Source organism: Atractosteus spatula, chromosome 26, assembly GCF_055471065.1.
Source record: "Atractosteus spatula isolate fAtrSpa1 chromosome 26, fAtrSpa1.hap1, whole genome shotgun sequence".
In the NCBI taxonomy this organism is placed as follows: domain Eukaryota; kingdom Metazoa; phylum Chordata; class Actinopteri; order Semionotiformes; family Lepisosteidae; genus Atractosteus; species Atractosteus spatula.
In genome coordinates, this window is record NC_142731.1 from 6,613,945 (window position 1) to 6,637,927 (window position 23,983).

The following is a 23,983-nucleotide window of genomic DNA, read 5'->3' on the forward strand; positions in this document are numbered from 1 at the left end:
TGCTGCTCTAGGAGATGGACTGCAGGACTGTCATTCTGCACCAGCAGCCCGACTGCGCCGATCAGGCAGAGAGGTGAGAAATAGCTTCACCAGTAGGTGTCGTCGCGGTAGGGCTGCCTAGAAAAACTCTTCGTGCCTCCCCCCCCCCCCCCCCCCAGTCTTGTAATTATGTTCCTAAGTTTCATCTCACAGCTATCAAAATACAAGTAGAACATCAGCACACATCCATCACTCCAACAGTCGAAACGTTGTGTCTCTTTTCTTTTCCTTTCAGCATAAGTAAACCTTTGCCTTCTATACCTCAAATATGATCAGGTTGACAAGCACTACAACTCCCACAATCCGTTACAGCCGGTTTGCGTTTTAACCTATTAGGCGATTGCATAGTGGCCGGTCGAGCAACCAATCACAGTGAGAGCTTTGTACCTTTTTTTTTTTAGAAGAATGACATCAGAGGCGCGACATGGTCTTGGTTTATGTAACACAACCGTATTAAAAAACTTGCTCCTTATCACAGGTGGTTTTCTTCCAATTCCCCTATCCGTATATATATATTTTTTTTAAGCTTTTATTGAGCATCAAATAATGCATGTAAAGGTGAAAAGGTTTCCAAAAGAGATCAAAATACAAGTGAACGAAAAACACAACACGGTGCCAGGGTACTTACAAATCAGAACGCAATAGTTTCATATTTTTACATAAATTGTGGGAGGGAGGGTTGCATTGTTATTTTTTAGGTTTTTAAGGGAGTTTTAAGCAAAATTGCGATCATATAAGCTTTGAAGGTTCCCATCCCGAATAATTACTTCCGTTGTACATATATAAATCAATAAAATATTAAATACAAGACTTTTATTGTCCTAATGTTCAACTGTCTGCGCTTCACATCTCCCTGCCTGCAGGTTCAGCTGGAAGGAAATACGTAAAAAATAAATATCCCGTCGCCTGCAGAGCGTAGGAAGCCATGATCCTTTAATGCGGTTCTGACACATGAATCCGGACAGTCAGGCCCGTAAGAAGAGGGCTTGAATTGGTTTTGTTATGCTGGTTCGCTTTTATGCGTTAAATATTAAAATGTAAGTATTGTATCATTTAGGTGATAATTAAAATATTCTGTATAGTTTTCAAAAAGCTTTACCGTTAGCACTTTGAACGCGATGCTTTTGTTGAGAATTTCACACATTTGACTTTACCGTTTCGGGACAGGAGGTGAGCCGCCCGTGAACACTTTTTCACATTCTTACTCTTGTTGTGGGGAACTTGTATAGTGCTCTTAAAATTGTTTATTTGCCGACACCTCTACATTTGAGCAGTGTAGTATTTTTTGAACGCTTCAAGGTTTTGCGTAACCGCCCTATACCGCACTTCTAATTTATTTTCGTGTTTACATGGAGCCGTCGGAGAAATGGAGAATTGGAAAGCCTCGGGTTATTTATAAAGTGTGTGATAAATCCCCTTTGGGTTCTTGAAACTCTACTCTATCCCCACCTTGAGGTATCTTACAGTGAATAAACTGTGAGAGGCTGAGGCGAAACTGCCACTGAGCTTTCTGGGGCAGAGTTTTACGCTGCAGTAATTGAAACATTTTCGCTGGCAATACATTTTCACAGTAATAAAAGATGTACTCTCGCGTTTTCAGGCTTGTGTGTTGTCAAGTGCCACTCCACTTGTGGGGGGATTTTGTTACCGAAGTCTGCAGTGTTCCCGGATCTGGCTTTTCATGAAAGGGGACGTGAACTACTCGAGACTCTTCTGAAGTTTAAGCGCCGCTACTTGCGTTTTGAATTCTTGTTATCTTTATTTTTTCGATATGTGATATGTGCAGCGTCATTGTTCACACGTTGTAACTGGTTTGTGGTTGACGGTTAATACTGAATATCTGTGACTTTCGAAGCAACGCAGTTGTTTCCAGTTAAACCCTGCGTTGTTTACACGGTATTTGTCTTGTGAGGCCTGCAGTTCGCTGTTCATCGCTCCTTCATGCCATGGCTGTGCTAAACTTTGCAGGTGGTTAATTAACTGTTGGACACCTGGACGTAAGATTGTAATTGTAAAGACCTGTGATCCGTTAAGGCCTTGAAGGCTATTTTAGAAATTAACGTATAGTGTTCTTTAACATAGACCTTGTTTATTTGCTGACAGCTCTACATTTGAGCAGTTTAATATTTAATAAGGCAATAGTGATGGGAGAAGGGTGAAGCTCTCCATGCCTAGAATGGGAATTTGCACAAATTGTGGTGTAAGAATGAAATATTTCAAAGCACAAGTTGCTGGCTTGGAGTTGGCACAGCCAGAAATAGCCTTACCCAGGTATGTGTGCTCTCCCCAGCGGCGTGTCGGTGTGACGGGGTGGCGGAGCGCACGAGATGAAGGTGGTGAATCTCAAGCAGGCCATCCTGCAGGCCTGGAAGGAGCGCTGGAGTGACTTTCAGTGGGCCATCAACATCAAGAAGAACTTCCCCAAGGGAGCTACCTGGGACTACCTCAACCTGGCTGGTCAGTCGTGCCTCTGTGTGTGTTCCCGTCGCTGACTGGCAGACAATGTCATGATGTCCTTTACGTCTCATTAGGGCATTAGGTCCCACACATACCGCGCGGGGTGAGCGCTCCCTACCAGTCCCACTCACACCTCTTCCAGCAGCAACCTTAGTTTTTTTCCCAGGAGGTCTCCCATCCAGGTACTGGCCAGGCTCCCACCTGCTGAGCTTCAGTGGGCTGCAGGGTGATACAGCAGATGGCTCTATGCTTGCTTGTTGATGAGGGATGGTGAAAGTTACAGCTGCTGGGTGTCTGCACGCTTTTTCTCTGCCCAGCTCCAAGCCAGGACGATCTGGTGGGTGATGGATCCACTTAATTGTGGGTGGTAATAGTAAACAAACAACGGTGATATCTTTTGTTAATTCTTGCAGCTTGGACAAGAAACACTGCACCTATGACTAACTTTTTCTATTACATTGTGCCTCTTGAGGAACATGCAGTATGTGTAGTATAGTCGCTTTGTTGAATGGAGTTTCAGGTCTGGACACAGTCTAGTCGGTCCTTCTTTGGGCATTCTGATGGGTCATACTGGGTATTTGTTGTCCCCTGTGTGCAGAAGCTCTTCTGGAACAGGCCATGATTGGACTGTCGCCCAACCCTCTCATCCTGTCCTACCTGAAGTACGCCATCAGTTCACAGGTACAGTGCCAGGGGTACAGGGCGGCATGGAGGTTTAATGGAGGGATTTTTGGTTTGAGACATGCTTTGATCTGTGGGTCAGAGTGGTGAGGCGATATTGACATTGACATTGATATTGACAGTAAAATTAACTCTCGTCATCTTATTTCTCCCCTAGATGGTTTCCTATTCCAGCATTTTGACAGCTGTTAGTAAGGTGGGTATATGTTTGTTTTTTTTAATTGCCAAAGCAAAACATCTGCGGTGTGCATTAGTTAATATAGATCACATTTCTACTGTACTTGGATAATAGATATTCCATGGTGTTCTTTTTAATTAATTCCCAAAGAAGTTCAAAAGGAATGCATTCTCCAGATGTAGATCCCGGTGATGTTTAATAAGAGAGGTGTCCTCTGCTTCTGTTCTCAATCTGTGTGTGGAAATCTAAAGCTGGGCACGTGACTGACCCTCTCCACCCTGTTTGTTCTGATTGGTCCCCAGTTTGACGATTTCTCCCGGGAGCTCTGCGTCAAGTCCCTGCTGGAGATAATGGACATGTTCTCCCACCAGCTCAGGTAGGCTGAGGAATTACTCCGCATGGCAGATAACATAGTGATGACAGGTCAGCGGAGGTCATATTCTTCGCAGGGTGGATCAAGCTACCCAGCCATGTTGCGGATGTGTAGATCAGTCCCGGCCTTTATTGCCTGTGTGTGTGGAGCTTGCGTGGTCCTTGCTGGTTTCCTGGTTCTCCGGTTTCCGTCCGGTTCCCAAAAGCTGTGCAAGTGAGGCTTCGCTGTCCCCCAGGGTTTTGATCCCTTGGTGAAAGGCGATTGGGCTCCCTGTCGCACTACCTGTCCGTGGGCAAATCTCTTCCTTGCTACCAGTCCTACCAGGATGTGGGGGGCACTGGTGTCCAGGAGCCAAGGGATGGACCTCCCAAGAGGTGAAGTCAGGCTAAACTGTAGGGCTCCCCAAGGGACCCTTACCCAGTCCTGATTATGGGCCGAGGCAGGCACAGCCTGACGGATCATCGCTGGTGTTATGGAAAACGTGGCTCTGCCCCACTAACTGAGCATCTCGTCTGTGCACCTCTTGTCTTACGCTCCTTCTCTCTTCCCCCCCCCCCCCCCCGCTGCCTCCAGCTGCCACGGCAAGGCGGAGGAGTGCATCGGGCTGTGCCGCTCCCTGCTGGCCGCGCTGGTGTGGCTGCTGCAGGGCTGCGCCTGGTACAGCGAGCGGCTGCGCGAGCAGGGGGAGCAGGCGGGGGAGGCCAGCCTGCGGGCCTGCGTGGACCGGCTGGAGGGGCTCCTGCGGGGCACCAAGAACCGGGCCCTGATCCACATCGCCCGGCTGGAGGAGCAGGGTCAGTGCCCCGGTCAGGGGTGGGGGTTAGAGGATTGGTTTTTTTTAGATATGCTGTGACAAACCATTTGCACACCACAATCGCCACAAGCTCTCATCACAAATGCAGCATCCTTTTGTCCATTAGCAGTGCAGTTTCTGTCATTAGCGCAGGAATCTGACATTCCAAAAACATGCACATAGCCGGTGTAGAAGCAAACTGAGACTGCGGTCTTGTCCCGCCTTCCCCTGGTTGTGATTGACAGCCTCCTGGACCAATGTGGAGCAGGCAGTGATCCGAGTGACAGAGAACCTCAACAGTTTGACCAATCAGGTGCTGAGGAGCAAGCTGGAGGAGTGCCTGTCATTGGTGAAGAGGTGAGCGCAGGGCGGGGTTGTAGTGTGACATTGTCTCTTGAGATAAGTGCACCCGGTAACCTGTGGAAGAAATCATGTCCACACAGATCGGATCAAGACTGGCCTACTCAATTAAGCCTTATTAATGCAGGCTGCTGTAGCCTTTGATCTGTGCCATGCTTTCTCGCCATGCAGCATTTCTTCAATGTTACAAGCCTTCAAGGGGAACCTTACCTCATAACCTGTAAAATGGGGAGGTGTTACATAAGACGGGTTCCCCATACCTCAAGGGGACGTCTCATCATGTACAGCGGTTCTTCATACTTCAAGAGGGTGGTGTTATATATAACGTAAGGGGGCATCTCATACCTCAAGCTCAGTGGGTTCTGACCTTATTCTGTCTGTAAGCTCGTGACAGTTGTGTATGCGGGGTGTGAAGCTCGTGACAGTTGTATGAGTCCTGACCCCTCTTCCTTCTGTCCATCTTTTCTCCTCTTTTCTTTCCCGGCCCCTTCCCTGGCTCCTGCTGGTCTCCGCCCCTCTCCCCCAGTATCCCCCTCATGCTGGCGGTGCAGGCTGAGCCCCCCCAGCGCACCTCCTTCCCCTCGGTGCACACCCTGGTCATGCTGGAGGGCACCATGAACCTGACCGGGGAGACGCAGCCCCTGGTGGAGCAGCTCATGATGATCAAGAGGATGCAGGTGAGCAGGGGGTGCCGGCCCCACCCCCTCCCGTAGGCGCTCCCCCTGCCTCGGCGGGCGTCTGTACGGGTTGTGCTGTAAGATTCAGACTCCCTAAGGGTGACGTGTGGAGGCACTGGCTCCCCACTGCGAAGAGGAGAGCACCGCCAGGCAGACTGGAGTCAGACTCTAGGTCTCGACAGCGGCATAGGGGCAGGCAAGTGTGTGCGAAGCAGATGAGGGCTCCATTGGCATCGCTGTGGTCCGACTGTAAAAGCGCTTGGGCGCCCAGCGTTCGCCGAGCATCCTCTGAATGAGTTAGTGCTCTGTGAGGACAAGCTTTTCTTTTTTTGAAAACTGTAAGTCTCGTGCCTTTGCTTTTTGAGCTGAACTCCTCGTGGGTGCAAGCCTGGGAATATTCCTGTGCCTTTTACGTGGGTGACCAGGAGATGTCCCACACGAAGTTTATATATATATGTGTGTGTGGTTTTTTGCACTGACGGTTCTTGCAGTGTAAGTCCCTGTGGAAGCAGGCGTGAGGTTAGGGTAGCAACGGCGAGGGGCTTGCCGGGATTAACCCTGTGTGTGTGTGTGCTGCCCTCCCCCCAGCGGATTCCCTCGCCACTGTTCGTGCTGGAGATCTGGAAGGCCTGCTTCACCGGGCTGATCGAGTCGCCGGAGGGCACCGAGGAGCTGAAGTGGACCGCCTTCACCTTCCTCAAGGTGGGCGACGGGACGGGGGTGGTGCACGACCCCCTTTCTGCCAGCGCTCCCGCAGAGCTCTGCAGTTGCCCTTTAAGCAGCGCAGGGTCTGTTGCAAACCTTTAAGGATTGATTGGTTTTTGTCAACCTGCATTTTAGTTTCTATTTTATGCTTTGCATGACTACCATGGTAAAACATATTATGGCAACATGGTGGCATGGTGGTTAGCATTGATGTCTCACAGCACCGAGGCCCTGGGTTCAGTTCCTGGGGTGGAGTGTGTATGTTCTTCCCATGGGTTTCCTCCCACTGTCCAAAGACATGCTGGTAGGGTAGTTGGCTGCTGGGAGAGTTGGTGTGAGGTGTGGTGTGTCTGAGTGTCTGCCCTATGATGGACTGACATCCTGTCCAGGGTGTACCCCAGCCTCTGCCCATTGCTTGCCTGGATGGGCTCTGGCTCACCTGCAACCCTGAATTAGTGAAAGTGGGTAGAAAATGGATGGATGGTAATGTATAGTATGTCTGAGTCGTGTGAATGCTTGCAGGCGACTTGCGCTTAGTGCTGATAAAGACCAGCACTAGCACCTGCCTGTTATTTCATGTTAAAGAATGTTGGGCACTGTAATTTAAATATTGAGACTCCTGTAAGTTGCATTGTCTCATTTCTTAATTGCACGTTTTGTTACTGACACCTCATAGCTGAAATTTGTGTGAACCAAACCAAAGCTTCCTCACTGAGGCCAGTAGAAATAATAAGAACATAAGAGGCATGTGTACATGAGGGGAAGCATTGCGGCCAAATAGGTTATTGATCTGAGGATCTCGCTCAGTCTTTTCTTGAAGGAAGCCTGGGAATGAACTTCAGTAACATGACTCTGTAGTCTGTCCGTGTGTGCCCTCTGCCTGCAGACCTACATTCACATGTGGTTTTACCAAACTGCTGTTACTGTTCCACAGATCCCCCAGGTACTCCTCCGGCTGAAGAAGTATCCGCAGGGAGAGAAGGTATTCATCCGTCTGTCGCTCTTATTCTGCATGTCTGCCGGGGCCTCCGGGCTCCAGTCTACCGTGTGTCTGTTTGCAGGGAGGTCCTTCCTGTTCCTGTCGCTCATGCCTGATAGTACTTAACAAAGCCTGCTTCTGATTGCCCAGTGCTGCAGTGTGCGCCTGTCCCAGAAGTCCTCTTCCAGCTGTCTGTGTTTGAAAGCACCTGTCTGTTCTGTCTGCCAGGACTTCATGGAGGATGTGAACGTTGCCTTTGAGTACCTGCTGAAGCTCACCCCACTGCTGGACAAGGCGGACCAGAGGTGCAAGTAGGTGCCCCAGGGAGGGGGGTGGGGGGGCGTTTTCTCCCAGCTGTTCACAAGGGTTTTTAAGGTGCCCTGGTGTAATAGGTTGAACTGTGCTCAGGGTTGTGTTCATCATTTCATTTTTTAATGTGCATTTTATTTATTCTAAGCATAGATTTTTAATATGAGCAAACCCATCTTGGGTTTTTATTATTTCACTGAGTGAACAAACCTGGGAAACCTGCGTCAGGGTGCCGTACCTTTTAGGGAGATTCTGACATAAGAAACGGTCATAATCGGGGGGGAAAAATCTACAGATACCTCCAAATTAGGCACCCTTTCAGCCACAGGCGCAGATCCCGATCCACAGAGCCACCGTACCGCCCCCTCCTAATTGAACCGTCTCCTAGTCTGCACAAGTCCTGCAGCTGCCCGGGCAGGGGGCTGGAGCTGCGTGCTCCGCTGGCGGTGACGCGTCTCCTGTCTTGCAGCTGTGACTGTATCGAGCTGCTGCTGCAGGAGTGCAGGAAGCTGGGCCTGCTGTCCGAGGCCAACACTTCGAACCTCAGCACCAAGCGGTACGTAGCATCGGTCAGCTCCCTGCGCGCGTCATCCACGGAGAGCGCGGGCCCCGAGCGAGGAGCTGACCCCTTTCATTCTTCCTCTTCCTCTCTTTTATTTTCCTTTCTGCCTCCCTCCCTCGCTTTGCTTTCCTTTCCTGGTCTCCCTCTCTGCGTTCTGCTCTCTCTCTCCCCCTCCGGTCCCCCTGTCCTTCTCCACGCTGAATTTTTCTTCAGGGCTGTGGACAGGGAGCACGCCCCGCGCTTAAAGACGGCCGAAAACGCCAACATCCAGCCCAATCCTGGGCTCATCCTGCGCGCGGAGCCCACCGTTACCAACATCCTCAAGGTACCGCTGGCTGGGATGCCTGCATGCTTGTCCTCTCCCCTGCAGCCCAGCAGACAGGGCCGTACTTCAGAAGATGGGCTGTTTAATACTTCACTTACAAACTGGGTCGTGTGAACAGTTTGCTAGCAGTGTCATTACCTGAATTGGATTCTGCTACTGTTTTATCAATATATTGACAAAAGGCAAGTGGTTCTCCTTTGGGAAGGCTTTGTAAATTGAAGATATTGTTTTGGATCGTGTATTAAAATGTCTGCAGGCACTCCACTGCTCAGCCTGCCTAACGGACCACCACAACCTGAACCCATCTGGTGGAACAGGCTGCTATTTTTGCTCATTTTTCACTTGGTCTTCATGTGCTTTATGCTTATTTCACAAGCTACCCTGGTTTTACATTGGTCTGTAAGCCTTTCTGGCTACTTTTGAAAGGATGTGGTTGCATGAGGAACTGAAAGATGCTGCTGACAGCGTCTGTTACCCACTCCTGTCTCATAACTCTCTCTCCGACCTCCACCCCAACCTCCTTGCCTCCCTCTTTCTTCCTGTCCTTATGCAGACAGTAGATGCTGATCACTCCAAGTCCCCGGAAGGGCTGCTGGGAGTGCTGGGTCACATGCTCTCTGGGAAGAGTCTGGATCTGCTCTTGGCTGCTGCAGCCGCAACAGGGAAACTCAAGTCATTCGCCAGGAAGTTCATCAAGTGAGAGCCTGTGCCATACACCGCAAAACACAGTACAGCAGGGCACAGCTCTGTGAAACACTGTACACTCCAGCATGATGTAGCAAAATACAGCACAAGCAAACACAGTACCTTCTAGTACCACAGAAAATGACATCACAGCACAGCAATAAGGAGGCGTGATGGAGCGAGAGACGAAGCAATACAGCACAACACCCAACCGATCAGCCCATCTACAGAAAACCCTGAAATACTGAAATACTCAGGTGCAAAATGACGCCAGTCAGATCATTGCATCTTATTATCGCATCATGGTGCAGGGACAACCACTGCCTGAGCATCCCTGCATAGGACGGGAGACGCCGTCTCTGAGAAGGGAAACGGGCAGGTGGGGAAGGAGTGGAGGCTGCAGTCGAAATGGGACAAACAGGGGGGAACCTCAGAGCCTGAATGGAGAGTTAGAATGTTTTCGATGATGGTCTCTAACACGGCTTTTTTTCTTTGTCCTCTAGGCTGAATGAGTTTCCCAAGCACATCAGCGGGGAAGGATGTAAGTGTCGCGCTGGCTGTGATGGCGATGCCTCAGAGTGTGTGAAGGAAACTGGTGGCTTGTAGCTTGAGGCTGTTTTTAATGACGCCCTCCTCCCCCTCTGTGTTTTTCTCCCCAGCGAAGCCAGCCTCCGTGCGTGCCCTGCTGTTCGACATTTCCTTCCTCATGCTGTGCCATGTGGTCCAGACCTATGGCTCGGAGGTCAGCACTCTTTGGTGGCACAGCGGGTGAACTGCACTGCGATGCCCTGCCCTGTGGTGCAGATCTATTAGGAGTTACTAATACAGAAAGGGATTTTAACAGGGTTCCCTGTGTGGCTCTGCCCTCGAATATTGAACTGGCAGAAACGAGCATGACTGAACTGATCGTCTCATTAATAGAAATGGGGGGTATGTGTTGCGGTTGCCCATTCTTCAGTGCATCTGCACTGCATCTGTTCCTGCAGCTCTTTTGCAGTCCACCCTGAATGCACTATCACTATTAGAGTAAAAGGCGTTCTCAATGGTTATTTGCTTTTACCATTTGCACAAGACGCCACTAGGTGTCACTCTGTACCAGTGTATGTCCCTTTCTCTCAATCTGCAGTTAAATCTTCATGCTCTCTACTTCCCTTGATAGCAGAATCTCCCAGTTTCGGACTCCTCTGGCTGGAGAGGTTTCCCACTAATCCACAATTAAAGGAGTTTTTTGGCACGACTGATAAGTTACAGTGTTGTCGAAGCGGATACAGTTAACGCTCACAGTAAAAACATGTTACTGGACATGTGACATCCTGCCGTGACAGGAGATCACACACTGGGAGTTTCCTCCCCCAGCAGGATTGGAAGCTCTTCTGATTCTGGCAGGTGTGGGAATTTGGTGATTAGATTATTTATTTTAGGGAAGAAAGGTTGTCTGTTCTTCCCCACTATTTCTTGCTGTGCCGCAGGCAGTGCCTCTGTTGGACACTAGCTGGCACTGTTTGTCAAGTTTTTCACTCTGTATATGAGTCCTCTTGCTGCATTTTGTCTTGGGGGGTCTGCTCTTTAGCGAATGCCAGCTGAACCGTCTACACACCTTTTTACTCTCTTGCTCTCCCTGCTCCTCATCCTCCCCTCTCCCACCCCAGGTGATCCTATCGGACCCCAGCCCCTCGGGGGAGACGCCCTTCTTCGAGACCTGGCTGCAGACCTGCATGCCGGAGGACGGGAAGATCCTGAACCCCGACCACCCCTGCTTCCGGCCCGAGCCGGGGAAAGTGGAGAACCTGGTGGCCCTCCTCAACAACTCTTCGGAGATGAAGCTTGTGTGAGTGCATGCCCCTCTGCCGGCAGGCAAGAGTAATCGCTCCAGAGCGGCTTCCCCGCTCGCGGGGGGGGGAGCAGAGCCCTCCCGCACAGTTGGTCCAACAGGCAGAGTCACATGTGTAACACAAGCTCCACTCCTATCCCCACCCCTCAATCTACCCCTTACCCTAGACTGACTTCATACTGGCCCGATGTGTCTGACTGCAGTTTCTTCCTTTCTTTCGTTCTTCCTGTGTCTGCCAGTCAGATGAAGTGGCACGAAATCTGCCTCAGCACGCCCGCGGCCATCCTGGAGGTGCTGAACGCCTGGGAGAATGGCGTGCTGACTGTGGAGTCCGTACAGGTCCGCTCGTGTGTGCGTGCGTCCCACAGCCCCCGACTCTGTGGTCCTGTGAGAGAATGGCAAGCTGGCATGTACCCCCCCCTGTCGCGATGATCTGAGGATCTTGGCTTAGCTGTCTGCTGATAGCCATCTCCTCCACCCGTCGCACAGTGTGATCATCAGCGTGGGTGCGAGTGTGTGCTTGTCCGTTGATCCAACTGTCTTCCACCCCCCCTGTCCCTGGAGCAGAAGATCACCGACAACATCAAGGGGAAGGTGTGCAGCATGGCGATCTGTGCTGTGGCCTGGCTGGTGGCCCACGTGAGAATGCTGGGCCTGGACGAGAGGGAGAAGCCCCAGACCATGATCCGGCAGCTGATGACGCCTCTCTACGGACACTCTGCAGAGAACACCCTGCAGTTCTACAATGAGCGGTAGGGGACGTCGTTGCTCTTAAAATCATCTTCTGTCCCTCGCCCCACACACACACAGCTCTCCGCCTCCTTTCCCTGTGCCATGGTTTTAAAAATACTGCTTTCTCTGCCACTGTCAATATTCCTTCCCCATCCCTCTTTTCTGTGTGGTCTTTTAGGCCACCTCTCAGGCCACTCGCGGGTGGTGCGGTGGCTCTGTGGCTCAGGATCTGCACCTGTGGCTGGAAGGTTGCCGGTTTGAATCCAGTGGCCGGCAGAGGAATCCTACTATGTTGGGCCCCTGAGCAAGGCCCTTAACCCCAACTGCTCCAGGGGCGCCGTATAAATGGCCGACCCTGCGCTCTGACCCCCAGCTTCTCTCCCTGTCTGTGTGTCTCATGGAGAATAAGTTGGGGTTTGTGACAAGACAAATTCCTAATACAAGAAATTGTATGTGGTCAATAAAGTGATCTTATCTTATCTGGTTTCCAACCTAGGCAGAATAGCAATGGTCATGAATTCAGAGGTAATGGCAAGCAAGTTGAGAAGTGGTTTGTGTGCTGGAGCATTTGGAACAGTACCTCTGAAGTCACAACTGACTGAAGAAACACTTTAAATAAAAGTCTAAACGAGCAAGCAGATCATTTAAGTCAGGCATTTAGGAGTGGCAATGTAAGGACCAGCTGGAATGAGGCCCAGGAGACAGAGTTCCTCCAGGACCAGGCCTGGGATTTGCTATTTGTCCGCTTTACCGCCACCTCTGCCTCCCTCCCTATCTTTCTCTGTCTCCGTTTCCAGTGTCAGGGCATTTAGCCCCCCCCCCGCCCCCGCTCCTGTCTCTCTCTTTTTTTTTTTTCTCTCCCTTTCTGTCTCGTGAGGTGTCTTGTCTTTCCCTCTCCCCTCAGGGTGGTGATCATGAGCTCCATCCTGGAGCACATGTGCGCGGACGTCTTCCAGCAGACCGGCGTGGTGCTGCGGCCGCCCATGGAGGGCCTGGAGCCTGTCCCTTATCGGAACCTGCTGGCCCCCCGCGAGCCCATCCGCGCCGCTCTGAGCCACCAGTTCTCGGAGGTGCTGCAGCGAGGCTGGGTGGACAGCCAGGCCCTGCACCTCTTCGAGAGCCTCTTGCACATGGGGGGGGTCTTCTGGTTCACCAACAACTTGGTCAAGGTCAGTCAGTGCCGGGATCACATGGTGCAGGTAGAGAGACTGTGTCAATGCACTTCACTGTGACCTCCTCTCCTACAACCTTTAGCTTATGCTTCAGGTGTAGGACACTTATTCCTAAACTTTATGAACTGCCAGCGCCATTTTCAGTCTGGTCTCAGCCTGGATTTCAGTCTCAAAGCCAGACCAAGTGTGTAATAGTCCATAGCAAACTCTTTCATTCAATTAATTGTTAAAGCTTGTAACAAAAATACATTACAGAAAATGTCAGGTGTTGAAGAAATGCATACCTCTGTTGATGCGAACAATGTACTCATTGCCAAGAAACATTTTTGCGAAGTGCAGTCACCGGTCTGGTTGTATGTTTTGAGCAGTACAGCTCAAATAAAATGGACAGCAAAATATTTCCCAGGTGGACAATACTTGGCAACAAAGGAAAGGTTCACTGCATGCTTAAAAACAGAATGGAGAGATGGAGAGACTCAGCAGTTCGGCTGTGGAGCCTTCTTCAGCTGTGAGCAGGCTCTGCAACCAAAAGGTGATAAGGTAGCAGTGAGTTACATAAAAACCACTATAAAAACTTTTATGAAGTGGTTGTGTGCTCTTGTTCCTGATATAGAGTTCCAGTGTCTGTCTCAACAACCTGGGCCTTTAACAGATGTTTATTAATGTCTGTGTTGTGTGTTGTATTGTTGTGTGTTGTGTGTTTCTGCAATGTGCACGTACTCGTGTCCCCAGGAGCTGCTGAGGGGGACCCGTCAGGAGTGGGTGATGCGTGCGGTGGAGCTTCTATACAGTATCTTCTGCCTGGACATGCAGCAGATCACTCTCACCCTCCTGGGGCAAATCCTGCCCAGCCTGCTCACGGACTCGGCGCGCTGGCACAGCCTGGCAGACCCCCCGGGCAAGGCCCTGGCCAAGTAAGGCACCGTGACGACCCTCACCGCTGCTGTCGCAAAACACAAGGCCTGCCTAGGGGCAGGGCGCAGGAAAGACACGCGTCCACCCTAGATCAGCGCTTTGGGAAAGGTCGCCTAATCGGGGGGAGAGCCGGCCAAGACGGTCAAAGAGACTTTGTGAAACAAAAAAAAACGGGGCGACCACAGAACTAAACCCATCCTGAAAGTTGCAGAGAGTTCATTAAACTCTGTACTTCAGGGTTAGCAATGAAACAAGAACTGGGAGTCAGAATTAGGAGTTAAAAGGGATTGTATTTAGCCCGAGCGCGACCCTCACCAGGAAAAGCAGAGTGAAAATGGACGGATGTATTTAGCCCTAGGAAGCACGTTTTTACTACGGCTGAGGTGAGATAGTCTGACTAATAAGCTGCTAGCATGGACGAGTCAAATGATCTCCCCTTTTCCTTACCTTCATTATGGTCTGGGATTGCCGTTGTACAGGAGCCTCCAACTTAAGGCTTACATCAATTAATAAAATTAGTGCACAAAATCCTGCGATGGGCTGGCTTCCCGTCCAGGGTGCGTCCTGCCTTGTGCCCATTGCTTGATGGGATAGGCTCCAGCCACCCTGTGACACTGGATTGGGAGAAACGGAGAGTGCACACAATGTTTCTTTTTTTTCCCCTGCGTATCGTGGGACGGGAGCAGGTTGTGGGGTCCGCGCTCTGACACGTTCTGTCTGCAGGCTGTCGGTCTGGTGTGCGCTCAGCTCCTACTCGTCCCACCACAAAGGCCAGGCCTCCGCGCGGCAGCGCAAGAGACAGCGGGAGGACATTGAGGTGAGTGGCGCCCGCGCCCGCGCTCACCAGCCCGGCGGCGCGAAACGACATCGTCAGGTCGTCAACACAGAGCCTGAAGAAAGAAAGACGGATTTGGTCACAGATCTAGTGGTAAAAAAAAAATGAAACTTGCCACTTCCCCCAAAATGCTGGTTTTTGTTTTGATTTATTGTAGATGACGGTTTTAAATAGAAAGGTTCAGTTCTTCCTCATTCATTGTAATCCTTGCTAAAAAGGATACTAGTAAGCACAGTCGTAATATCCCATGATGCGCCTGTTGTGTTTTACGTGGTGGCGTTTCTGAAATGAACATTGGTGATCTCTCATTGGCTGCAGGATTACAACAGTCTGTTTCCATTGGATGACACGCAGCCCTCCAAGCTGATGCGTCTGCTGAGTTCCAATGAGGACGACCCAGTCATTCTTTCCAGCCCAGGTACACCGCATTCATCATTATCATCATCTTCTTAGGAACTTGATCGTTTGAATAATTGTTCATTTGAACTTTATTCATGATAATAGGGATTCTTTTAAGATGTCAGTATAAGACATTTCTGGAAATGTACATCACTGATCTGCTTTGGACCAGTTTGAAAACAGCAAAATCTTACTGGTAGTGGTAAAGTTGTGTGCGTTATTTCTAAGTAAACTACTACTAATGCAGTGAACAATTTCACTGTGACATGATTTGATGATAAATTCTGTGCATACCTGTTTATAACTCAAACTCAAACTGTGTCTCACGAGTTTAGTGATACCTCACAGTGTGATGTAAATGGAAACTAATGGGAAATGGAAAGTGGGAGGCGTGTCTTTACACAAAGAGATGTAGGAGTCTGTTACAAGCTATTCAGTCATGTTCTTGAACATCACGATCCTGGCCTTTTTCAAGAAATTCCTGGGTAAGATCAAAACTAAGTAAGGCAGATGGGTTAAACATTTTTTTTGCAAATTATTTTTTCTTATGGCTAGCACATGGCACACTGACAGGGCAGGATTCATGTGGGCAGTCAGTGTATGTAATGGACACAGCTCCTCATCGTATGATTTTCGATACAGCTTCTCAAGCAACTAATATTTTTCAGTGTGTTCACCAAACATAAGTGGTTTATGCATTTTAAATGTGGTGGATGGTCTGATTGTGACGGTCCTCCACATTTTACAATCCAGGAAAATGCCACTACGAAACACTTGCCTGCTGTAGAAAATTCTTAACTTCATCCCTGATCTTGACTTGACTACCGAGGTGCGGTGCAATGGGCAGCAGACAGTCAGAGTAGTGGAAAACATTGTCCAGTTTGTGATTTAGATTGCCCCACGGCAGCAGAGCAAGTCTAGCGGCATAATCCTGCACTGGCCTGGCCAGCACCATGACAAAGCAAGGCGAGAGGTGCCAGGCACTGTGCCTGCCTGTTGTTTAGAGAGGGGGAGACAGAAAGCAGACTCGGGCTGTTTGTTCTGAATGCTTGCCACAAACCTATCCATTAGCTAATCCACCGTTTCATGGAGCACAAAGGCTGCTCTTCCTCATGGGGGAAGGGGTTCTGCTTAGAATCGCAAACCTATCCTCGATTAGTATGACACTGGCAGGTGTTTGGAAGCCAGGGCGCCCAGAGAAAACCCATGCAAGTGTGGTGTTAGTGAGGGGTGGGGAGGTAGTCCGGTCTTCTGCATATATACAAAAGTAATTACACATGATCTTCAGACTAATTTATTTGCACAGAGAAGTGTGATTTTATTATTCTGTTAATGACAATGCTACTTTGCATGGAAGAATTGTGTTGCATATATATTGCAAAATCATATGTATTAGGCAATATTCTTTACAAAGTATGGCGTTTAAATGGCGTATTATCTTGTTTAAAGGCATTTTTATTTCTCTTTGCCACTAATAGTCTTCCAGATTTGTCTTTTATAACCTGACATTTTTTTTCTTTAGAAATGGACAGCTAGCAGAGGGAGATGTATAGACCCCTGTACATATATACACGTGTATAGACAGCTAGCAGAGGGAGCTAGACTGAGCCAAGTGAGATCTGCTCACTTGATCTAGTCAGAAAGGCAGAAATCGAAATGGGTTTGCTTAGAAGATCCGGGTCGAATGGCCCTGATTAGAGCTGGGAAGTGCTCAGGCACTTTCTTTTCTTTTTACTAAAATTGCCTTTCGCAACACTTCCTCTTGGTAAGCACGGGAAGCTCGGGCTCCTAATTAAACAATTACACAGTTACACTCTTGGGAAATCAAGGCTCTTTCAGCTTCTCCCACGAAAAATGGGAAAGTTCCCTTTGATGTGAGCCTTTGTTCATGAGTTGCATCAGCCTGGAAAAAAAAGTACAGTGAGTGGGGGAAAAAGCCCGGGATTACTCCAACGCTAGATAAGTGTTCCTTTGACTTTCTTTGATCTATGTCTCCCCCTCCGATTTCTCAAAGTCTTTCTCTTTCCTTTTGCGTCTTCTTCCCTTTCACTGAGCCCTCCGCCCCCCCCCATTTTAAACTTCAAACGCAAGCCTTCCGTTTCCCCTCTCTCTGTCCTGACCCCCCCTCCTCTTAGGGAAAGCTGCTTGCTGTGCGAGTCACTGACCTTCAGCCTCTGTCTTTCCACAGGGGACCGGTCCATGAGCAGCTCGCTGTCGGCCTCCCAGCTACACACTGTCAACATGAGAGACCCCCTCAACCGCGTGCTGGGTACGATCTGACTGACCCATCCTGACAGTCTGGGCATGTGCGGCGAGCGTAGCCGTGCATGCGTTTCCGTTTCCCTCAGGCCTGTGTTCCTCTGTTCACATCTGTCTCGTCTCTCTCTCTACCACCTAAGTGTCTCGGAGGTCAGTGTTAGGGGCTGAGCCCACCCTTCCCTTTCTCATCTGCACCTTCGCTCTTCCCCTGCTCCGTCCTCCTGTCCTCCTGTCCTCCTGTCCTCCTGTCCGCCCCCGTCTTCCTCTCTTCCCATCACTGGCCCTGGTCTGTGCGTCTCTGTCAGGGCAGGAGCTGTGCGCCCCAGTTCTAATCTGTCTGGAGGGAGCGGCTCTGATGTGACCTGTTTGATAAGTGCAGCTGCAATTTAGCCATATTGCCGAGTTACACGAGAGCAATATGCACCATGCGAAGCTGGGGCAGCGCCACCTCCCCCATCTGTCTCATCTCTCCCTCTCTCCCTCTCTCCAGCGAACCTGTTTCTGCTGGTGTCGTCTATCCTGAGTTCGAAGACCGCGGGGCCGCACACGCAGTTCGTGCAGAGCTTCATGGAGGAGTGCGTGGAGTGCCTGGAGCAGGGCAGCCGCGGAAGCATCCTGCAGTTCATGCCCTTCACCATGGTGAGGCGCTCCTTGTTGGTGCACCCTGGCAGATGCGCCGCAGAGACAGAGTTAGGAACTCGGGGTGCAGGATAGCGATTTCCCTGCAAGGTGGAAGCGAAGTCTCTGTGAATCGTTCTTGCGATAGTAAATGTGCCTTGTGTGTTCATCTCCCGAAATACAGGAGACATGTTATGTAAATATACAAAAAAACACATAGGTATAGGTGTTTTTCTTTTACATTTTTCACTTAAGATGTTAATAATTTCAACTGGTGGTGAAGATGATCTAGTTCGGTAGCTCCCAATTCTAGTCTTAAAGACTCCTAGACCTTTTTGTTCCAGCTGAGCTCTGTTACATTATTGAAACCCTTAATTGATCTTATAATATCCTTATTATAACCTCGTTAATTGATTGCAGCTTAAATGTTTTGGCGACTTTTAGATGTTGTACTTTTTAGAAGCAGATGACAATCTGCAGCTTTCAAGTAAGTGAAAACATCGATAAAAGGTTGTAGTTAAATTTATTCGTTCAGTTAAGGGGTTTATCGGTGAACCGAGAGCTCTGCTTTCCCAACAGGTAGGTAGGTGAGTCCCAAGGCCTGGAAGTAACGATCTTTCTTGAATTAAAGGGTGGCAATCCAGCTGTTAGTGGTTCCCCCCCCCTCTCTGTTCTCTCATTAACCCTGTGCCTGCCTGGTCTCTTTCCCTCTCTCACTCGTCCACACGTGCCCCAACCCTGTATCGCCCTCTTTAAGTGGACCCTGGCTGACGTCTCTCTCATCTGCTTACCTGTGCAGGTGTCCGAGCTGGTGAAACTGACCGCCCTGGCAAAACCCAAGGTGGTACTGGCCATCACAGACCTGAGCCTGCCACTAGGGAGGAGAGTAGCCGCCAAGGCTATTGCAGCCCTATAGACACTCTGCGTAGCCCTGCAGGGGGCGCTGTGGCACTGTTCTGTTGCAGCACTACCACGGAAACATCCACATGCCAAAGTCTATTTAAGCATCCCCGTGGACAACACATGTGGCAGCAGGGAGCTGGACACACTCCATGGGCACACTGTGTACTCCAGTTTAGGCTGGGCTTGGTTCCAAAGGAATCCAGTTATTTGATGTTTCATCTTTGAGCGCGAGGGGCCCTGGCTGCCGTGCCATGGGGAGACCAACAGCCTGTGCCCTGAAAATGAAAATGGACTGAGCTCTATTTGTTCACTTAAGCTACACAATGTAATAGCCTCGGAACCACAAAAACGGATTTGCGTTGTTTTGTTTTTTTTTTACTGTTTATAATGAAAATCAGTGCAAGCTGAACATTTGACCTTTGTGTTAAAGTTAAAGCATAACGAATAAAAAAAAAGTACCTTTATGCACGCTTTCTTACAAAGAGGTTGTCTTAGTTCTAGTCTTGTGTTGTAAGGAGCAGAGTGTTGTCTCATCCCGGAAGTGATGCACAGGAAGAGATGTGTTTTCCGAGGTTCAGAGTCTCCAGAAGGAAACCACATGCGTGTCATAGATGAGGCAACTCCAGCCACAGGGGTCACCAGATTCTTCCAGACCCCTCGTATCGTTAAACAGGTGAAGCACAGCGGTGTTGGTTTGGAACAGCAATTGTGACGAGAGCCCAGCGTGCCTCCCAGGTTTTTGTTACACACTTGAGTTTTAAAAAAAGAATGATTTTGCAATACCGTACTGTATGTGTAAATGTTAAATTACCACTTTCTAAGAACTGGGAGCACCCATAAATTATTAAGCAATTAGTCTAAGTAATTCATTAAGCGTGTTCTTGAATTAAGGGAATTTAGAGAAGGTAATAATTTCCAAAGCACTTGTCATTGATTGTGATAAAATTGTCTCAAGCCTTTGGATATGGATGATTTCAGAGGTGGCCTGTAAACCCTACTGGGATGGGGTTGTCCTAGACCAGCTGTTCCTCAGGATGAGTTTACAGATGTTGATTCCCATTTAAGTTGCTGTTTATATGAGGATAATGAGATATAGATGTAAAAATATATATATATATCGTTGCACGTTTTAGCCAGTAGCTGAATCAGAGTTCTGAGCAAAAGTACTTTTTCAGCAGAATGGAGATGCAGATGGTGTACAATGGCCACAGAAATCCAGATTAAAACATTCTGAACCCAGGGTGTAATGTCAGTGTAGGCGACTCATGTTTTGACTCGCTAGTAGTTTCATGAAGGTGCAGTTCATGCTGATTTCCATTTAAAGCAAGGTTTGCTGTCGACCATCGCTCCAGATCCAGAATGCAGACAACGCTATGGACCCCCCCTCCCCCCCCACGCTTACAAGCCGGAGGTGCTCAGCTGTCCCATCGGGAGAAAGAACTTTGGAAGTTGGGTCCTTTTCCAGTCAGGTCCCTCCCGGCATGTAAGCCTATTTAAACCCAGTGCCTGGAGGCCCTGGTGGTGTCTGGTTTTTGTTGCAGAGCACTCAAACAGTTAACCTAATTATTATTTTCTCATTTACCCTGCCATGTTCCCGTTGCTTGCCGGGATAGACTCTGGCCCTGGCGCGACCCTGTTTTGGATAAAGCAGTTTGAAAATGGAGGGAATGTGTAAGAGAGCTATAAGATGTTTCTTAAGGTCTTTTCCAGTTGATGGCCTAAGACATTCACTTCACTAAATCATCTCAGTAGCTAACTTGAAGTTTATCAGTTCCACGACTAATGTAATAAGAAGACAAGTGATGTACTCAGGATCTCAGGCAACACTAAAACCAGATGAGAATGTAGGGCCTGCAGGCACAGACACCCGTGGGTTAAACTAAGAAATATGATGAATGTCTTTCAACAGGATGCTTCACAAAAAAAACACCTTTTTCACAGTGTAGTAGCCCTGAAGTGTTTCTTCCAGTCTGAGCTGCTTATACTGCTGATAGTTCGCTACATTTTTTAACTCTCCTTATTTCAGTCCTTAAATATATTTAACTTTGTGTCATAAAGGTAACGTACAATCTTCTAAATTCATGAAAATCCCTTAAATTGTTTCCCTACTCAGATTTAATCCCGTTCTGCCCGTGGCTGTTCTGAAAGCAGCTGGCTTTCCGAGCTGGAGCCTTTTGTATCTGAAAACTCATTTTCCACGTGTAAGACTACACCACTCTTAAATTAAATTGGTAATTTTGTTCAAGGACATTTAAGTACCTGCAAATCTGATAACTTTCTAACACACTATGTGAAATGATTCTCATAAACTGATTGAACAGGTTTTCCGAGACTGAAATATTGTTAATTTCCTGTTTTAACGAAGAAGAAAATTCTAGAAATCTGTCATATAAAACAGTATTAAAGAGTTTTGAGATTTTTTTTTTATTTCTTGAAGCCTCCAGGAAAAAGGCCCTGATCATGGATATCTGTCAATATTTGATCTCTGCGTTTCAACAAAGGCCTCTCTCCATCGGCAATTGAGGCCACATACAGTATAAATTCATTAATAAATTCTACTCAACTGCAGTTAGACTTCATCAGATACCTCTCTACTTCAGTTACAGAACCTCTCCCAGCCATTGGACAATGTAAGACTGAAGTGGAACTATTGGATTATGTGAAACCTTTATGGTCAACTGACGTCCCAGAAAAATCTAAATTTAAAATTTTGAAACGAGCCCTCGCTTGAATCTTTTAAAACATATCTCTGGATATAGTAGTTGTGGACTCAGACAAACACGATCACAGGTTTCAAGTAGTCTTTGATTCTCGTTTTTTTTGCTTAAAAATGCGTTCTTTTGCCCCAGGGGTTGTGACTCCATCTCTGTTTTGGGAATGTTGATCGCTCAGATAACGGATAACCTTTGACCTCCAGCAGTAAACGGAAAGGTTCGGTCCGATCTGGTCTCTGTTGAATCCCATTGAGATCAGCTGAGGGACTGTCATTGTCTTCCTCCCTCTTCCTCATTTACATTTCTTTAATTTGGGGTTATTTACTGGCATCTCTTTAGCTCATGGGAGCCCAACTCCAGTCCTCAAGAGATCCTGTGCAGCAGGTATTGAATGTCTTTTTCAATATGTTTTCCTAAGATCCAGGAAAGCCTTCGTCTTGTCCAGTTAAGCACTTAACAAGTTTGATGAGGTTATCAAAATAGTATGAATAGGTAAGGGTTCATCTGGAAAGGAGAGCAGTGCTTGCCCTGTACCTTACCCTACTATAACCATTATCTTCTCTCTCGTCGCACCTGAAGAAGCTCTACAGCCAAAACGTCACATTTTCTTGCTCATTTTCAGCATGGAAATAAGCTCTTCTTGTCTATTAATTTTTTTAACTGTTTTTTAGTCTGTTTTTACTGTTATTGCCCTGTGTTGTGTCCTTAAAACACATGGAGCATAGAAATGAGGAAATGGGATTTGCTCTTCGTGGGAAATGTTGAGAATAAAAACTGGATAAAGAAAAGGCTGAGCTGTAATGAAAACTGTGGCCTGCAAGGCCCAGATTTAGGAAATTTAAGCCTGGTAACAATTGCATGACATCTAAAAATCTTCTTGGGTTTTAACGCAGTTTTAAGTATTGTGGTTTTTGGAGGGTGTAGTATTTATTGTGAGTAAGCCATGTCAATTCTGGAATCGGCACAAAGTTATTTTGAGAAGCGCAGAGTGTCTGAAGCACAGATCTCAGAGCCAGTGCTCGAGACATGCAAGGACAAGTCTGTCAGCCCGGTCCCCCTCCGTCAATATTACTGCACAAGAAAGGGCACTTTCCCACCCTCCTCCATCTAACCATTTACAAACATCTGTTGCAGATTTTGGAATCCTGGGCTTTTTGCTTGACGTTGCCCAAGGTAGGGAGAAAGGGAGCAGTGACGCCAAACGGGGCATGATGACATCACAGTGAGTCACATGGTTGGCATGAAGGCCTGCTCAGGATGCATTTCCTGCTGAAGTGCCCTGACGTGACCCCTGCTCTGACCGCTCTCCGTGAGCTGCATGGGCCTGTTTTCTGTTACAGCTGATAAGTGCCCTGGAGGGTCCCACACATGCAAGTAAGTCTTCAAACCTGTCAGTTTCACAGTTGCAATTAAGGTTTGTAAAACCCACTCTCATCTGTAACCTTTCTAACGTTTATATGGGATGAAATTTGATATGTTTTGCTGGCTCAAGTCTTTTGATTCACTAACTTCCACATCTCTCGATTAACAGGGGATGGAGAGGCCATTTGAATCATTTGGTTTGTTTTCAAGCCTTTGAAACAGAAATGGCATAGAATGTACAGCCGGTTGTCCCAGTGCGTGTTTCTTAAACATGAAATGATATATTTTGTTACTAATGCAGGAAGTTAACAACACAATAGGGAGTGCAACATTTATTTGGATAACAGCATACAGTTCTGTTCAGTTCCTGGCCTCAAGCCCGAGAGCTTGGAGACATCTCGGCAGCCAGCTCAACACCAGCATCATTCATGGAGAGATTACAGTGATTAACACAGCGGCCTGTGCTGCATCACAGATAGGCATGCTGAGTCAGATCTTTTATTATTGGTCTTCTGCCAAATGAAAGGAAGCAACAGTTGAATGGTATGGTCTGTGCTGTTGCACCCTTGAACAAAGGTATCTCACTGCCCCAGCAGATAGTACCCTGATGTGTCTTAATCCTCCTTATGAACAAGGATTTGTTCTCAGTTGAATTATCTGGCAAAATATGGATTCAAAAACTAATAGAAATGTCGAGAAGAAAAAGGTTTCTCAGTGCCTTTTATGATTGTTGAGCATTCATAGAGACAGAATAGACTCTTCCCCATCTACTTACAGAGAATGGTGTCACAAAATATGTGATGTTGTTTATATTAAAAGATTGGCAAGAGCATAAGCATGACAGCATGAATAACAAACATCTGTGTTTGTTATTCCAAACAATGATGAACGTTTGGACCTGCAGGTTAGCCTGGGGGGGTTGGCGCTGTGATGTCAGTCTGTGTGGCCTGGCTCCGATTCCTGAACTGGGGCTCCTTCTGTGTGGAGTCTGCATGTTATTCCCCCTGGATTATAAGATTTCATGGTCCGCTTTGAAACGATAAAACCCATTGACCCACGGCAGCCCGTCCTGATTGCTCATATACACCCCTGGTAGCACATCATCGCGCATCGCTTAGGAG

The 23,983-nt window shown here is 48.2% G+C and overlaps 1 protein-coding gene across 2 annotated transcripts; it reads left to right on the forward strand.

Moving 5' to 3' along the window:
* The first annotated feature begins 964 nt into the window (after positions 1-964).
* On the forward strand, positions 965-19,247 carry med24 (mediator complex subunit 24). 2 transcript variants are annotated; one of them, XM_088906306.1, is made up of 26 exons: positions 965-1,076; positions 2,330-2,496; positions 3,095-3,177; positions 3,335-3,373; positions 3,658-3,731; positions 4,302-4,522; positions 4,767-4,878; positions 5,408-5,558; positions 6,147-6,260; positions 7,198-7,245; positions 7,471-7,553; positions 8,021-8,107; positions 8,327-8,438; positions 8,992-9,134; positions 9,626-9,663; positions 9,782-9,864; positions 10,772-10,950; positions 11,193-11,292; positions 11,521-11,705; positions 12,590-12,854; positions 13,590-13,771; positions 14,496-14,589; positions 14,926-15,025; positions 17,195-17,275; positions 17,756-17,904; positions 18,683-19,247. In XM_088906306.1, the coding sequence occupies exons 2-26, from the start codon at positions 2,367-2,369 to the stop codon at positions 18,797-18,799; spliced, it is 2,970 nt and encodes a 989-aa protein (XP_088762432.1). In that variant the 5' UTR covers positions 965-1,076; positions 2,330-2,366; the 3' UTR covers positions 18,800-19,247. The 2 variants fall into 2 exon arrangements, with proteins under 2 accessions (XP_088762432.1, XP_088762433.1); XM_088906307.1 differs by having other exon boundaries at positions 8,339-8,438.
* The last annotated feature ends 4,736 nt before the right edge of the window (positions 19,248-23,983 follow it).